Raw genomic sequence first — 16,344 nt, 5'->3', positions numbered from 1 at the left:
CAGGAATGGGGAGAATATAATCCCATTGCAGCTGCAATTCTGACTTACATATTTTCTAATAGATTTTTTTCCTTACTGTCTTCTGGTTGGGGGAGCCCGGGGGAAGGGGTAGAAACCTCTACTTTTTCACACAGAGCCTTGTTTGGTCCCTTTTTTCAAGGCTAATCCGTTAACATGATCCAAATTTAAAGCCTCCACGTGGAATTTCAAAGCTGGAATTTGCTCTAGTTTTTAAGAAAAGCAATTCACTAATCAGCAATTTTATATCAGTGGTGAATTTGTCTCCCTCTGTGCTTATTTATGGATACAACATAAATTCCCACGTTCTCCTAAAACTGAAGCAAGTCAAACATAAATAGTTAATTTACATACAGATCAGGACAAGCCTTAGAGAAAGCCTTCACTGTTTGGCAGGGTTGCATTTTCACATAACAAGGCACAGCTGAGCACAATCAATCATGAATTGCCCTTCCCAATATAGACCAGGGAGACTTTCAATTTTATAACCACTGACACCAACCAGGTATGTCTCCACTGACTTTTTAAAAGGCTTTGGCTGAGAGCACAGACCTCTTGGAGCTGGCAGTTTGTCTCTTATAGGCCCAACTGGATCAGCCATATATAAAAAATTAATTCAAAATAATTTAGGGGGAAAAACTTCCTTATTAAAGGAAAACCACTCCAGACTCGAAGCATGTTCTTAATTTCCACTGAATCCAAACTAAGCACCTTTTGAACTGTTTTATTGAACTGGAACTGAGTTAATCATTTGTTTGACCAAGCAATTGCTTTCCTGACGTTTCTGGATGCACATAATAAATGTTCTCATCCTCCTTCCTTGAAGCAGGATTAAGGCCTATAGTCATCCCCCTGGGATTATCAACAAAGTTAAATTTGAGTTCTCATTTTTAGAACTAATCTTTTTGCACCAGGATTATGTACTTCCTAATGTGTGATACAATAAAGGAAGTAAAGAAAACAACGTGAGTATTGTTACAAGTGGGAGGAAGAAACAGCAAGGACCAAACGAGGCTTCCAAGATTTCCTGCAGTAAAGTCCACCAATCAGATGTGATCAGCCACAGAAGCAGAACCAGGAAAATTACAGGTTGTACATATGCAGTATGTGGTATGGGGATTTTTATACATCAGGGACCTATGGAATCCAAATTTGCCAAAGTGGTGGACAATTCCAAGCAGATAATACATTGTTACATGCAGGAAGTTGCTTTTTTTAACTAGTGTTCTAGGTGAATAAGATTTATTGGGCATTTGTTCACTTGTCAGTCCTCTGGTAACTTTTTAGCTAGCTGATGTCCAGTTTCCAAGTGCAGAGACACGATAATGCCAAAGAGAAATAATAAATCTCTATCAGATCACAGAATAAGAGATCCAAAAAAAAATAAAATTAATAATAGTAATAATAATAATTTAAAAAAAAAAAGAGAGAGAGACATTGCAGAGAAGGAAAGACAGAGACAGTCCAGGTTGTGTTGGCTCCCAGCTCCAGAAAGTCTTTCCTTGCTCACCTGGGCTGGCTCAGATGCTCCTCAGCCTCTGCTTATTTATTGCTACCACTTACCTGTGCCTTCTGGAAAAGAAAGGGCACCGAGAAGCTCCCATCCCAGATATAAAAATAAATAAATAAATAAAATAAAAAGGCTGCAAAATCACCCCTTTTTCCTCCTGCAGCCATGAATGTGGGCAGGGACAGCGACCTGGTCTCATGGAAGGGAGCTGGAACGAGATGATTTTTGAGGTCCCTTCCAACCCAACCCACTCCACGATTCTCTCTGCTCAAAACCAGCAGGTGTCCAGCATCACATAGGACCAGCTTTTTGGTCTGAACTAGCAACACATCAATGTTTATTTTTGTGATGGCCAAACCACCTATTAATGTGTGTGTGTTATGTATAGACATAAAGGTTTTTTCCCCTGCTCAAAACAGCAATGTGAAATTCTGGCTGATAAAGAGGAGTGGCTAGGTTGAAATAACATAAAATAAACCCATTTCAACAGCTGTTTGTATTTGCCCCTTCACACGCACCACAGATAAATAAACAGAGATTTTTACGTGGATTTATTTTTTTTTTTTTTACATTATGTTAGAGTTCCAAAAAAAAAAAAAAAACCAACAAAATTAATAAATATTAAAAGTTAAAAAGCTCTGAATCTCGTATGTACAAAACTTTATACATCGTGGTAACGCTGGACAAGGGTTACATCACAGGAATGACTCGGTGGCTCTGCCAGGCCCAGGAGGATGAAGGGGACCAGAGTCATCCTCTCCTCCTGGAGACAGGACCAAATCCCTGTGTAGCCAGAGCTACCCAAGCTCAGCCCGCCCTCAGCTGGAATAAATTCCCCATCCCTGGAAGTGTCCAAGGCCAGGTTGGACAGGGCTCAGAGCAGCCTGGGCTAGTGGAAGGTGTCCCTGCCAGTGGCAGGGGTTTGGAACTAGATGAGCTTTAAGGTCCCTTCCAAGCCCAGCCATTCCAGGATTCCATGAAATACCCAGTGCTGGGTGCAGCATCACTGCCCCAGAGCAGCAGCAAGGCGGGGGTTCATCACACCCTGCTTTGAATTCTCCCCCAACCTCTCAGCTCGAGGTCAGGGTTAGCACCTGCAGCGCAGCCCCCCCTTGCCCAAATTCCCCCCCAAAGGGACCCCAGCCATGGGGTGTGAGGGGCCTCTGCTCCAAGGAACAGCAAGGAACCACTGCAAATATTCCTAATGCAATAAAGCACCAGTGCCCAGGCCACCACTGAATTTGGGGGGGGGAAGAAGGTGGTGCAGCTGGGAATTTGGGAGGAAGGACATCACAGCCCATTTTTGAGGGGGAAGGGGGTCCTTTCCTCATGCTCCTTGGAGAGTAAACGAAGCGTTATCTTTGGCACCATAAATAAAAGCTGGCACTCCCGTGGAGGGCAGTGGAGAGGCTGGCAAGGGAGCACGGCCACCTGAGGGGTGAATCCCACCCCGGCACACCCACAGCATCTCGTGGGTCCTGTGGGTGCACGACTCGGATCTGGGCACCCCACAGGCACCCTCCACGTGCCCACTCCCACAGGGCGTGCCAGTTGCTCGGCTCAGACAGATGGGGGGTTTTTTCCATCTTTTGGGATGCCCACCTAGTGCCAAAGGGCAGCACCCAGGAGCAGGGAGCCTCCAGCCTCAGGAGCTTTGAGAGTAGTTGGATAAAGGTGTGTCCAGCCGTGACGTGGCAGCGATCTGGGGGCAGCAGGGTGAACAACACACCCTCTTCACGTCCCTTCAGCCCCTTCTATGGTGCTGGGAAGCTCTGGGGGAGCATGGCAGTGTCCAATCAGGAATGCAGAGGGGTCTCCACCCATTTCAGCCAAAGCAGGTACCTCAACCCCTCCTCTACTGCAACCCAAGCTAGACCAGGAAAGTCACCCCAGCCCACCTCACCAGCGAGTCCCAGACACCTGAAGAGCTTACAAACACCATCCCTAGGGATGCCCCATCCTGCTCCTTGGATTCCAGGGAAACAGCAGTGTCAGGGCTGGTGGATGCACCCACCCCACGCACGTGCTGCCAAGGCATTCCCACTTTGCAATGCCAAACCAGTCTATCTGCCAAGCCTTGCCTTCCCCACACTCCACCTCTGTGCCCAAATCCTCCTCCCTAGGGCAACACTCACCCCGATGGATACCCACAGTGCCCTCAGCTGGGAGGCTGCACAGCCAAAAGCACCAAAACCAGGGGGGTACCCCATTCTGGGGAGGTTTTAAGGACTGTAACTCCTCCAGGCAGACCCTGTGCCCAGAGCTGGCCTGACACCTGGCAAGGTGTGCCCAGCCTGAGGCTCCTAAAGTGCTGTGCGTACCTTTAGTACTTGGCACAATAATGTTTAATGGCATTAATCACCCCCCCTTTCACTCCTTCCCATGCAAGAAAAGATGCAGATGAATCTTCCTCTCTTTGTAACTGCCCCTAAAATCCACTCTCTGCTTCTCAGTTGCCACCATTTCCCTCCAGAAGGTGTTGATGCCCCACAGGCACTGGGCACAAGGTGCAGGGATGAGGCTGGTTGTCCTGGGGAGGTTGGGCATTGGTATCAGCCCAAGGCTGGCCAAGGGCAGTAATGGCTAAAAAAGTCACTCCCAAGTGACAGGCATTTTTTACATCAATTTTTGGTCTTTGACCTGGTTCTTATTGCTCACATTGGCATTTCCTGGACCATCTCCCGCCTCCGGGACAGAAGCTGCTCTACGTTTTTCATGCTCCACCTTCTCCCAGACAGGTTTCCAAAACTCTCTACACCCCAACAGGGACAGCCCAGAGCAGCATTTTGGGATTTTCCCACAATTCCCCCCTCCCCTCACCACCTCTCTCAGATTCCCAGTATCCTCCCACTGCTACCCCCAAGCTCAGGGGCTAAACTGCCAAGCCAGGACTTTCTTCCCCTGTGCTGCTGCTTGGAGCAGGGAAAGGAAAAAACAATATTAAAGCCACACTCTCTTCCCAAATCTTTTTAGCACCTTGGGAGGAAGCAGTCTGTCTACCCCCAGCTTTTTTTTTTTTTTGCTCCTTTTCACCTTTTTCTCCATGGCACTGTTAAAAAAACCGCCATGACTGGGAGGGCAGGGGGATCATGAGAAATAAGTGGTTTTCCTGGGAATTTCTGGGTGTGGAGCTGGGTCATTTCCAAACCTGGCAGTGCCACCCACAAAAACCATCGCTGGAAGTGGTGGGGGGGAGAGGAAAAAGAGGGGGAGAAAGGGAGGGAAGGGGGCAGAAAAGGAGGGAAGGAGGGAGAAAGGCTTCCCCTGCCCCGTGGTGAGGTGGCCCCGAGTGGGTTACCTGGCTGCCTGGTCCCTGCTCGGCTCGCTCAGGGCTGGCAGCCCCCTGGGAAAAGCACCACTGCTGGATATCCCAGGGGCTGGAGTGGGGTCCCCACCCGGTGTGGGGTGTGGGGAGAGCGCTGGAGCGGGGCTGGGAGCGGCGGTTCCCGGGGCAGCGCTGGGGCCGGTGGTGGGGGGTGAGCCAGTGGTGGAGGAGGCTTTCTTGCCACAGGATTCACAGCAGAGTTTGTTGTATCCAGGGATGGAGCAGTAGCGAGCCAGGACCTCCATCTGGCAGAAGATGGACTTGTCCCCGAGGCAAGGCTCCCCTGGAGAGGGACAGCAGCATCAGCACAGGACAAGGTGGAATGAGGTTCCCACTCCTGCACCTTTGCAATGGTCCCAAAGAGAACAAGGTGCCCTTTCAGGGTGCTGGAGGAAGAGGGACTTGGAAAATGAAGGTAAAGCACTGAAGGATTCTGTGCATAGAGACAAAAGCAAGAACGAGGGATGCTCCAAACCAGCATCCTAAATCAGAGTAGGATGCACCTCGCCCTCGATAGGAAGGACTCCTGCTCAGAGCAAGGGGCAAAAACCAGAAAAAGCCAAAAAATTCCAAGGTAAAGAGGGCATAAAATCCAGGAGGCAAAAGCAATGCAACACAGAAACTGCAAGAGCCCAGGCTCCACAAGATGGCAACCGAGCTGCAGGCTTTGGAGCACAGGCACCAGGGATGCAGCAGCCGAGGATAAAACTCCCCAAAAGCACTGCTGGATGTGCCTCCCCACTCCCACCTGCCTGCATTTCCCACAGGGAGCTGGAGAGGGCTCGGGAGGGTTACCCCAGGAAGCATTGCCCTCACACAGGCAGGGACACTTACTGGAGGAGATCTTGCTGACGGGGTTTTTGACTCCGTCCTGGGGTCCCCGCTGCCCTTTGGTGGGGCCGTGGTCACCGGTGCCGGCGGTGTTGCCGGAGAGCTTCCCTGCTGAGAGAGCAACACGATGCCCAGCGGCCACAGAAGGCTGGGGGCACTCAAAACAGCTAGGGAGGGTGTTCTGGTGGGGGATTGGCTTTGTTTTAAGGGGCCTCCTTAGGGATGAAGTCCCTTAGGGGGACATCCAGTTGGCCCAGCACTTCAGCCACCCACAAACCGCCCAGGGTGCCCATCTTTATCGTACCCTCAGCTCAGCACACCCTCAAACTGCCAGAAAACCCAAAACCAGCCAATATCAGGGTAAAGAACAAAAAAAAGAAATTATTTTGGCTGGTGTTTAACCCCTTCTCTGAACATCAGCAGATGCTCAACCTGACCTCCCCTGCTGGCACCTCCTGAAGCCACAACCGGCTGGAGACGTGTATGAAGGTTGATCCCCACCAGCGTGTGCCCCATCCCAGCGCCACCTCCAGCTGCCTCCCCGCTCCTCTCACCTGGGCAGACGGCCACGTGGCAGCCCTGGATGGCCTCTGGCTTGTCCCCCTCGCAGCGCCCGCCGCCCTCGCCGCCCTTGCACACCACCTGCCGCTGCTGGACACCCTCCCCGCAGGTGGCCGAGCACTGCGCCCAGACAGACAGACAGACACACACACGGTCAGCCATGGGGTGGGGGGGAGGCCCCACACCCCGACAGCACCCTGGGGGACATCTGAACTATTTGCAGATACAGCTGCTCGGGTGGATATTGCTTTCTAATAGGGGGTCTCCCTCCCTGCCTCCAGCAAACCCCCACACTCTCCATGGGGTTGCACAGGGGTGTTCTCCCCTCTCTAATTTTAGGAGTGAACCACTGAAAACATCGCTGGCTCTTGTGCCCTCATCTCCATCTCTGGCAGTGTCCAAGGGCAGGTTGGACAGGGTTTGGACCAACCTGTTCCAAAGGAAGGTGTCCCTGCCCACAGCAGGGGGGTTGGACTAAATAACCTTTAAAGCCCTTTTTCAACCCAAACCATTGTAGGATTCTACTCCATGACCCCAGTGAGCACCTGTCCTTCACATTCAGCTCCCATATCCCTTCTCCTGGGCTCTTCCCACCACCTCCATCCCCCTCCAGAGCCCTGCCCCGGCTCACCTCGGACCAGGCTCCCGTCCTCCACTGTGCGGGGCAGGGCAGGCGGGCGCAGGGCCGGCGGGTCTCGGGGCGCTGCCTGGGGCAGTACTTGGTGTGCAGGGTGCGGTTGGTGCCGTCCTGCAGGCGCTGCACACACTGCACCGCCCGCGCCTGCACCCCCAGCTTCCCGCAGGAGCGGCTGCAGGCGCCCCACTCCTCGGCCACCCAGCTGCCAGGGCGGGAACACGGACACGGAGGAGGCGTCAGAGCCGGGGCCGGTGCCGGGAACGCTCCCAGCGCAGACCAGGGAGCACCTCGGGCCAGGCGGGGAGCACTTACGTGGGCTGGGAGCACTCCTGGAGGTTGCAGCGCCGCCGGATCGGCTTCGGCTTCTTGCCGTTGTCGCAGAAGTTTCTGTGCACCATCCGGTTGTCGCTTTTCCGGCGGCAGCCGTACTTGGTGTACTGGATGCCTGCGGGGTGATGGGTGTGGGGGGGTCACGCTTGGGTCCCCGCCAGGTCCCTTCTCCTGCCTCTCCCCTGCAGGGACGTGGGCTCTCAGATGTCACCGCTGGGGCGTGACCTGATGCTGGAACCCCCCCAGACTCCTGGGGTCACCCAGGCTGCCACAGGGTGCGGGTGTCCCTGCTCATTGCAGGGGGGTTGCACTAGATAACCTCCATCCAACCCAAAATATACTCTAATTCTATAACATCTTGGCTATTATTTGAGGATCAGATCCCACTGGCCATATGGAAGCAAGGCTTTCACCAGAAAACCCCAAAACACCAGGGTATGGGTGTACATGCTTCTTCCCAGAGGGAAAAACCCAGCAATAATCCTGCCAGGAGCTCCTGTGTGCTCCCTGCTGTCCCTCTCAGCACTTCCTGGTGTGTGTCCACACCTATGTCTGTGCAGACCTGAGGAGCCAGTCATCTGCAAGATCACTATTCCTTGGCTCAAATCCAGTTAAAAACAGCTAAGGAATTAAAAAATCATAGCAGGCCCACGAACAGACAGACACAGGTTACTGCACACGTGACCATGTAAGCCTGCATCTGTAAGAAATCTGGCTAAAATGCTCACCTAAACTGCTCTGCAGCAATTTTTCCAAGCCAGAGGCTCCCCAGAGGGCTCTCACACTCTCTAACATGCCCAAGCATCCCCCCCAGGCACACACTGCAGGCTGCTATGAAGGGAAAGCTACCTCCTCCACACGCCTTGGAGCACTGGGACCAGCTCTTGAGGGCCCACTCGTAGGAATCCATCTCCTCAAGCAGGACGTTGTTGTTTCCGATCATGGGCAGCAGGTCCTCGTGGATGATGTACCTGTACATCAGGCTGCTCCTCGTCTCCTCCTCCTGAGGGATGACCTGCAGGCACAGAGGGGGAGAGGGAAGGGAAGAGGAGGCCATCAAAGGATAAAATAAGTCATCAATGACCATGTAGTATAGTCACCTATGCCCAAAACGGGGGGAGGGAGGGAGACACAGGGGTGGACAGGAGTGAAAAACCTGCTCTTCCCTGGGTGCCCAGGGAACCCAATCCCTAACTCCCCCAAATGCCAGCATAACTAAAACGGGACATGGAATCACAAGCAGTTGCTGCACAGAGCCAAATGCAGCTGGACTCAGAGGCAAGTGCCCAAGCAACACCTCTTTATGCCATTCTTGCACGCAGCCCATCACCCCTCGCTTTTGGCTGCCTCATCCCCTGGATTTAATGACATCCCATACACCCTTTCTCTGTCAAAGTCCTTTCACCACTTTCCCACCTCAGACCACTTGCCCTCTCTGTGACAGTCACCCCCAGCCCCCCCAAGAGCACGCCCAGTCAGCCTTACCAAAACGCTGATGGCCTCGTGCAGGGGACCGCTGGTTTTCAGGCTCTCTTTGCCGTGTTCAACGGTGTATTCCCACTCCAAGCCCATCTCAATGAACACCTGGCTTTTGGCTTCTTTGCCCTTGGCATCCAGAATGAAGTTACCCGTGGCTTGATTCTTAACAGCTGGAGGAGAAAGGAGGTGTTTCAGCATCACTCCCTCTGGTCACCGCCTTTGGAGGACTGGATGACCCAAATAAGACCCCTTTTGGTGGGAATTATCGGAATAGGGCTGAGAAGGAGCAAAGGCAGAAGGGGACTACGGCGCACTCACTGATGCTGTGGGATGCCGGCTCCACCTCTTCTATCTGAAGGTGCCTGGCTCCAGCTGGAATCTCAAACATCTTCAAAACACCTGCTGAAACGGAGGGGAAAAAAGGGTGGAGGAAGAGAAAGAGTCAGTTCATTCCAGCTGGGCACACACATGGATCCAGCTGGGCCTGACCGAACCCGCTCCCAAACTCTCACCTGGCTGCTTGGGGGTCTTGGCCAGCGTGCCCTTCACTGTCCGGCAGTGGGAATTGTCCCCCCCACAGACCCCACACTTGTCATCCTGCTTCAGGGAGCCAACCTCCTTGTCACAGCCCACGTGCTGTCACCCGTGGGGGAGAGAAGACAAGCCCGGGGTTACACCCCTGCAGCCCAGCCCGTCACCCCGCTGCCCACAGGGCTAAAACGTGTGTCCCCAAGGGGTGCTGGGTCAAGGACATGCACAGGCTCAGGCCTGGAGAGGGGAAGGACAGGGAGAATCCCAGAGCAGCTCCTCACCACGCACTCGCCCCGGACGCAGATGCTGTAGGGGTCTCGGTAGCTGCACCGGGTCCCGTCGTGGACGACCTGGTTCATGAACACCACGTCCCCCGTGCCCTCAGACTGGCAGATCAGCTCACACTTCTGAGCATCTGCGGCACAAGAGACAGGAAAGGGGAAAAAAAGGGGGTGTGGAAATACATTAGGGTGAGTGAAGGATGAAATCCATCTCAGCTCATACTCCTGAGCACAGCCAGATTTCCAAAGCCCAGGTTATTCACGTGCCTGATCTCCCACGTCCATTTGCTGCTCAAGAACCTGCACTTTTGCCCAGCACACTCAGGAAATTAGGAGAAGAATGGGACACGCTACATGACAGTGCAATGCAAGATGGCCCTGGCTCCTGGCACAGCCTGGAGCAGACAGTCCCCACTGCAGCTCCAGCAGCAAACAGGTAGCTCTGCCATGGAGACAGGCTGGGGATGTTCAGCCCAGAGAAAAGAATGCTCCAGGGAGACCTTATAGCTCCTCCCTCCAAGAGAGCTGGAGAGGGATTTGGGACAGAGGGGAAGGGCCTGGAAGGAGAGGACACGGGGAAATGGTTTCAAACTGACAGAGGGCAGGGTTAGATGGGATATTGGGAAAAAATTCTTCCCTATGTGGGTGGGGAGGCCCTGGCACAGGCTGCCCAGAGAAGCTGTGGCTGCTCCATCCCTGCAAGTGTCCATAGCCAGGTTGGACAGGGCTTTGAGCAACCTGGGATAGCTGTTCCTGCCCATGGCAGGGGGTGGAAGGAGGTGATCTTTAGGGTCCCTTCCAACCCAAACCATTCTAGGATTCTACGATTTTAAAGGCCCGCCTTAATGCGCAGTAGCCTCCAGCTCAGCCTCTTCCCACCACCCACCATCAGTGCAGCTGGCACAGCCTGCATCCCACGGTGGCGGCCACAGCCTCCTCTGGGAGGGGAGGCAGTTTGGCTACAGCTCCTTTGCCCGGACCCGCCGCCACTCACCATCGTGGTGCTCATAGGGGAGCCAGGAATGTTTGCTGTTCTGGTGGGTGTAGTAGGAGTTGCGCTTGGAGCACTGCTGGGCACGGAAATCCTGGTAGGGCCCCGGGCACTCCTCGGCGTTGCACACCTGGTACTCGTAGGTGGCTCCCGGGCAGTGGCGCCCACCGTAGGCCGGGCTGGAAAATAAATCCAGCGGGTTATAAGAGCGCCGGAGAGGGGAGGGAGTTCCAACCCAGCACAGCCCAGCGCCCAAACGCACAGCACAGCCCGCACGGGAGCAGGTGTCCCCATCCCTGCCAACGCAGGGAAAGAGCCAGGAGCCCCGGGCTCTCAGCCACTTCCAGTTGCAGCCCCGCTGAAAGGGAGGGAGGAGGGATCCAGACGTACGGTGGGTTGTCGCAGCTCCGGCTGCGCGATCGCACACCTCCCCCGCACGTCCTGGAGCACGAGCCGAACTTGGACCAGGAGCTCCAGCTGCCATCCTGGCTGTAAGGCTGCTCCGACGTCTTCCAGATGCAGTGGCCCTTGAAGCACCACTAGAAGGGAGGAGAAGGAGGGGCGAGCTCCACACCTGCCCCTTCCTAAGTGCTCAGTGAAGAGCTCTCCCACACCCACAGGACTGCGGGAACGGTGCAGCGCAGGAGGAAGGGCGCTCTTCATCGTGCCCTCGGGCACATCCCTCCCGTAGGAAGCAGGACCAGGCCCTACCTTGCCCGGAGAGCACTCTGTCCCGTCCAAGGGTGGCCCCTTCTTGGTCTTGCAGAAGTAGGGGTTGTCCGGGTGGCTGCACCACAGCTGCTTGCAGGGGTCGAAGGTGCGGAACTGGGGAGCACAGAGGGGCTGGGCTGGGACGGCAGCGGAGAGTCCCGGCGGGCTCGTGGCACCCAGCCCGGCTGGGGGTCCCGGGGAGGGGGCACGGCGCGGCCGTACAACCCGTACTCACCGCCGTGCACGTCTTGTAGCCCACGCCGAAGTCGAAGCGGCACTGCTCGTCCATGGAGTAGTTGATGCCCGGCAGCTCGGGCAGCGTGGGCCACTGGTGCTCAAAGGGGTCGTCCAGGAGGCAGTCGTAGGAGCTGCAGGGGCACGAGGCAGAGTCAGGCATAGAGTGTTTCCCTCCATCTCCCCCATCCCTCAGCTCCGGGACTCTCCCCACATTCAGGTTTTGATACGTCTGAGTTATATCGTGGGATCCTGGAATGGTTTGGGTTGGAAGGGACCTTGAAGATCATCTCATTCCATCCCCCTGCCATGGGCAGAGACACATTCTGCTACCCCAGGTTGCTCAAAGCCCCATCCAACCTGGCCTTGGACACTTCCAGGGATGGGGCAGCCACAGCTTCTCTGGGCAACCTGTGCCAGGGCCTCCCCACCCTCACAGGGAAGGATTTCTTCCCAATCTCCAATCTGACCCTGCCCTCTGGCAGTGGGAAGCCATTCTCCCTTGTCCTGTCCCTCTATCACTTGTCCCATGTCCCTCTCCAGCTCTCCTGGAGCCCCTTTAGGCGCCTGCAAGGGGCTCTCAGTTCTCCTTGGAACCTTCTCTCTTCCCCGGGTGAACACCCCCAGCTCTCCCAGCCTGTCTCCACAGCAGAGGTGCTCCAGCCCTCAGGAGCACCTTTGGCTACAAACCACCACCACCCCTCGTGCCACCCGCAGGGAGAACCTCCCTGTCCCAGCTCGGGCTGACTCACTGGATGTAGCGGTTGAGCTCCTGTTTGCTGCAGCGGGACCAGTGGTAGCGGTGGAAGGCGGCCTGGACCAGCGGGGCCATGATGCTCCCCATGCTGGTCTCGTCGGCGCAGCGGTTGCCCTGCCCGTCGTGCTCCATGCCCAGCCTGGTGGGAAAGGGGATTTCTGCACCAGCAGAAGGCATGCTGTGCAAAGCGAGGGGCTGCCACCACCGTCAAAGGGGCACAGCCTGCTCTGCCCCCGAGACTTACACGTGCCCGGTCTCGTGGGCCACCACGAACGCCGAGGAGAATCCGTCCTCGTGGTTGAGGGTGCAGCTGCGGAGAGGGTGGCACATCCCCGTCACCGGAGCGTAGCCTGGGGTAAGGAGAGAAGGGAAGGAGACAGGAGGAGAGGAGAGAGAAAACCTTTGAGAGAGGAGGGGGAGGAAATGACACATTAAGCAAAAAAAAAAGAAAAAAAAAAGAAAGGGGCTGGAGGGCACCCCATGCGTGTTTTATGGGTGTGGGTGACCAGCACCTCCCGGCCCAGCAAAGGCACCCCCCATCCCATGTTGTTCCTTGTTTAGAATTAATAAAGAAGAAAGGAAGAGAGAGAGCAGAAGGCACGAGGTGTTCCCCAGAGAGCCCAGCCAGAACCACAGCCCTGCTCCCCACTGTGATGTACCCACACGTGCCCCCAGAACCACACACCGCCCCGGCCCCCCACCCTCGATCAAGTGCAGTGCAGTGGGGCAGCTGTGGGCAGGGAAACCTTCCCCCTCCCAGTCAGCCTCACATCACCTCCAGTTTGGTCATCTTCCTTTGGTTCTTTTTTTTCCCTCACGTTATTTCTGCCCAATTCAATCAACTCATTGGCACGTTCCAGAATTTACTTTCTGAATATTTTTGATATAAATATATTTTGGGTTTTTTTTAAGGCCGACCCTTTTTGGCATCAGGGGGGTTAGTGAAGGAAGGACTCACAGGTCCGAGAGGCAAAAGCAGGGCAGGACCATGCTGGATAACAGTGCCCTGGGGATAGGGATGCTGCAAGAGGAGAGCTCTGTGAGCCAAGAGGGAGGAGCTGAGCTGCAGCAGGACAGGGGTGGTGACGAGCTGAGGGTGAATGCACACCCGCCCTCCTGCACCCACCCTGGTCAAACCCTGGGATCCACAGAGCTCGCCATCCTGGTAGGGTGCTTGCTCCACACCAAGGCACACCCATAATTGGGTTTAACCACACAATAATAAATCCTGGATAAATCATTTTAAAATATTCCCCTCCCCACCCCCTCTGCCAATGAAACCTTCCACAAGAAAGAGTAAAGATATGGGAAGTTTTCTGTATAAGGGAAGAGCAAATATATTTTGTCTAGGATGATACTGGGATAAATTCCTAACCCAAGAGGCTCTGAACAGGAGATGGGATAAAGGAATATGAATGCTCAGGAATGCAGGTACTGGTCTTTCGTAATGAAGACCACAGTAAGAATTGGGAGAGGGTACTCTACAGGAGAACAATGGTAAGAAGTAAATACCTGGAAAATATTTCATTAGTAAAGACTGGAATAGCCTGCAAATGCTTCCCAGACATACACAGTCTGGAGAAGTAGCATTGTCACAGAATCATGGAATGGTTTGGGTTGGAAAGGACCTTAAAGATCATCTAATTCCAACAGTCACCTCTCCTCACCAGCACAGCAAGACACCAGCCAGTCTCCTCCTTCTTCCACATGCACTGAATTCTTCTTTATGGACACTTCCTACCCTTTTCCAGCTTCCCTGGCCTTCTGCATGGACCACCAGCCTGCTCTAAGGGGCTGAGCCAACCGCAGGGGGTGACAGGGCAATAAATGCACAGCCTGGGCCAGAAATCCCTCCGTGCCACACGCTGCGGAGGGACACACAGACTCTTCGGGTATTGACAAGGCTTCTGCAGCAGTAATTAATAATTTACAACCCATCTACCCACTGCCTTTCTGTCTGAAGCACAGGAGTTTATCTGCAACCCACATGAGGAGAGCAAGAAGGCTCAACTGGACCTTCCTCTTCCAGCTTTATAAGCAAGTAGTGGAAGGTGCCACGGTCTGACCCTTCATTCCACACAGCCCTGAGCTCAGCAGGGGTGAGAGGGATCCGAAAGGACTTTGCTTTGAGGAAAAGAGGAGTAAGCCAAGTGTTCCGACTCCAGCAGCCCAACCAGAGGGTAGTTCCCAGTGGATGTTCCCAGCACCTCGTGCCATGCAACACAGCCAAGTGAGGACACGGCAGCCACGGGGACTCCTGCAGAAAGCAAAGGTCCTTCCCAGGGATGTGTGACAAGCAGGAAGCCGGATCCGCAGGGAAAAGGGGAAGGAGCTGGAACGAGCACTCCTAGAGCAGGGCTGCTCCACTGTTCTCACGGCTCCTTCCCACCAAGGGCGGAGCCGAGGGAGTCTTCTCCCCCTTCTGCTGACATGCCAAAAAAGGTCCTCTCACAGTCACTTGGGACACAGTCACTTTGCCAGGAAGGGTCTAGAAAAATGAAACAAAACCTGGTATTTTGCCCACGCTGCCACACGACCCCAGGCAAGGAGCCCAGGGCAAGTCAACAGCTCGGTGAGGAGGCTGCTGGCACAGCCCAGGCTCTGCTCTTTGGTGCCCAACAACATATTCAAGAGGGTTTCCAGCTGGATATCTCCTGTGGTTCATGTCCTGCTGTGGGGAGATCCTTTTCAGGCAGGTAATCCAGGTGAGGACAGGTCTTTTCCATCTCTCCTCCCTCCCGTGCACAACAGGAGGATTTCGTGCTATGAATCAGCGTGAGGTCACTGCCACGTTCATGGCATCAAATGGAGCCTCCTGGTGGAAATTCAGACCTGGCCACCAGCGTGGAAGAAGGAGATGGCAATTTGGAGGCAGAGGGCTCAGAACTGGGAGAAGTCACCTCTCAGGGTGATACCAAGGCACCTGCTTTCCTAACGGAGCCAAGAAACACCAGGAGCTTTTCCTGTAACTTTTTTTGCCGAGGTCTTTAACTTCTCAGGCCACATCAGCACAGCCTCTGCACCATGAGGGTGAGAGACCCCTGCAGTAAAACCTCCTCTTTGGTCCAGGATTCATTCCATGCTCCCACATCCAAGAAACCAATCCATACAAAACCAGGTTTTAAAAGTCCCCCAGAGGACAGAAAGGAATGATTGTCCCAGCGAAGCCTCCTGTGATGTTTTATCTTTTTTATCTTATTTTTACATTTTTATGGCATTTTGGGACAGGAGGAGGAGTGGTACACGAAATTAAAGAAGAGCAGAACTAATAAAGCTATTATTTCATCCATTCACAGATTGCTGCTTTGGATTGGTTCTGTCTTTCTTCTACTTCACTTGGCAGGGGGAATAAAAAAAAATATATATATATATATACCGATTTTTATAACCTTTTTCTGGACCTTGCTGGCCAAGACTGTGTTTTTGCAAGAAATCCTCTCCCCTGGCTGGCTTTTCCCCCAGCAAACTGCACATACCTGATCGAGATAAGTACAGTACCTTGCATACCTGCGGGACCAAAATCTTGCCTGGTGAGGAAGACGGCGTGGTCGTGGTGCTCGGCGTGCTCCGGGTCCGAGCGCTGCTGCGAGTGGGCCCAGCGACACACCTGCTCCAGGCTCCGGGACGGGTTCCCTCGCTCTATCAGGCTGACTGACTGGGAAAAGGATGGAAAACTCAGCGGTTTGGGAAGCAGAAAGACACTGCCCTTTTGCCCCCCACCATCCCTCAGGCCCTTAGTTGGAAGCCGCGGAAGGTTCTGTCCTGTGAAGTTCCAGGAGGGAGATAAGAAGCTTGCAGGAGGACTCAGGTCTGAAGAGTGGTGAGCTGGGAGCTCGCCCGGATTCAAACATCTGCTGGTTATTTTCCTACGTCATCCCCTGAACCGCGGCATAACTGGACGGAGCAGCTGCCTCCAGCGTCGGCTTTCGGGAGGATAAATCATCCTAAAGGGAGCCCGGCTGGTCTCATCCACAGCTCCAAATCCCTTCCCCTCCATAAATCATCCCCCAGCACAGAGCACAAACACCGCTGGGAGGAAGCCAGACAAATCATTGGCTTTCTCAGGTGGAGATGGTTTTCCTGGTCCCATAGAAACCTCCAAAAATGAGCCACCCTCCACCCTCGTCCCTCTCCCTCAGAACCTCAGA

General features: G+C 54.3%; 1 protein-coding gene across 1 annotated transcript in view; it reads right to left on the bottom strand.

The window, feature by feature from the left end:
- Positions 1–1,907: 1,907 nt before the first annotated feature.
- ADAMTS14 (ADAM metallopeptidase with thrombospondin type 1 motif 14) overlaps positions 1,908–16,344 on the bottom strand; it is a 31,287-nt gene continuing 16,850 nt past the window's right edge. The window contains exons 6-22 of the mRNA XM_050305612.1: positions 15,695–15,851; positions 12,441–12,546; positions 12,192–12,335; positions 11,441–11,573; positions 11,206–11,319; positions 10,885–11,033; positions 10,498–10,673; positions 9,504–9,637; positions 9,204–9,327; positions 9,010–9,090; positions 8,698–8,861; positions 8,062–8,227; positions 7,195–7,327; positions 6,877–7,084; positions 6,239–6,365; positions 5,688–5,792; positions 1,908–5,136 (exon numbers count right to left, since the gene is read on the bottom strand). Of these exons, the coding sequence (XP_050161569.1) occupies positions 4,823–5,136; positions 5,688–5,792; positions 6,239–6,365; positions 6,877–7,084; positions 7,195–7,327; positions 8,062–8,227; positions 8,698–8,861; positions 9,010–9,090; positions 9,204–9,327; positions 9,504–9,637; positions 10,498–10,673; positions 10,885–11,033; positions 11,206–11,319; positions 11,441–11,573; positions 12,192–12,335; positions 12,441–12,546; positions 15,695–15,851 (2,535 nt within the window). The 3' untranslated portion in view covers positions 1,908–4,822. The remainder of the gene's footprint in view (positions 5,137–5,687; positions 5,793–6,238; positions 6,366–6,876; positions 7,085–7,194; positions 7,328–8,061; positions 8,228–8,697; positions 8,862–9,009; positions 9,091–9,203; positions 9,328–9,503; positions 9,638–10,497; positions 10,674–10,884; positions 11,034–11,205; positions 11,320–11,440; positions 11,574–12,191; positions 12,336–12,440; positions 12,547–15,694; positions 15,852–16,344) is intronic.

This window comes from Myiozetetes cayanensis, unplaced genomic scaffold (genome assembly GCF_022539395.1).
Source record: "Myiozetetes cayanensis isolate MyiCay16 unplaced genomic scaffold, myiCay2020 scf10, whole genome shotgun sequence".
In the NCBI taxonomy this organism is placed as follows: domain Eukaryota; kingdom Metazoa; phylum Chordata; class Aves; order Passeriformes; family Tyrannidae; genus Myiozetetes; species Myiozetetes cayanensis.
This window is presented reverse-complemented; position numbering and strand designations above follow the sequence as displayed.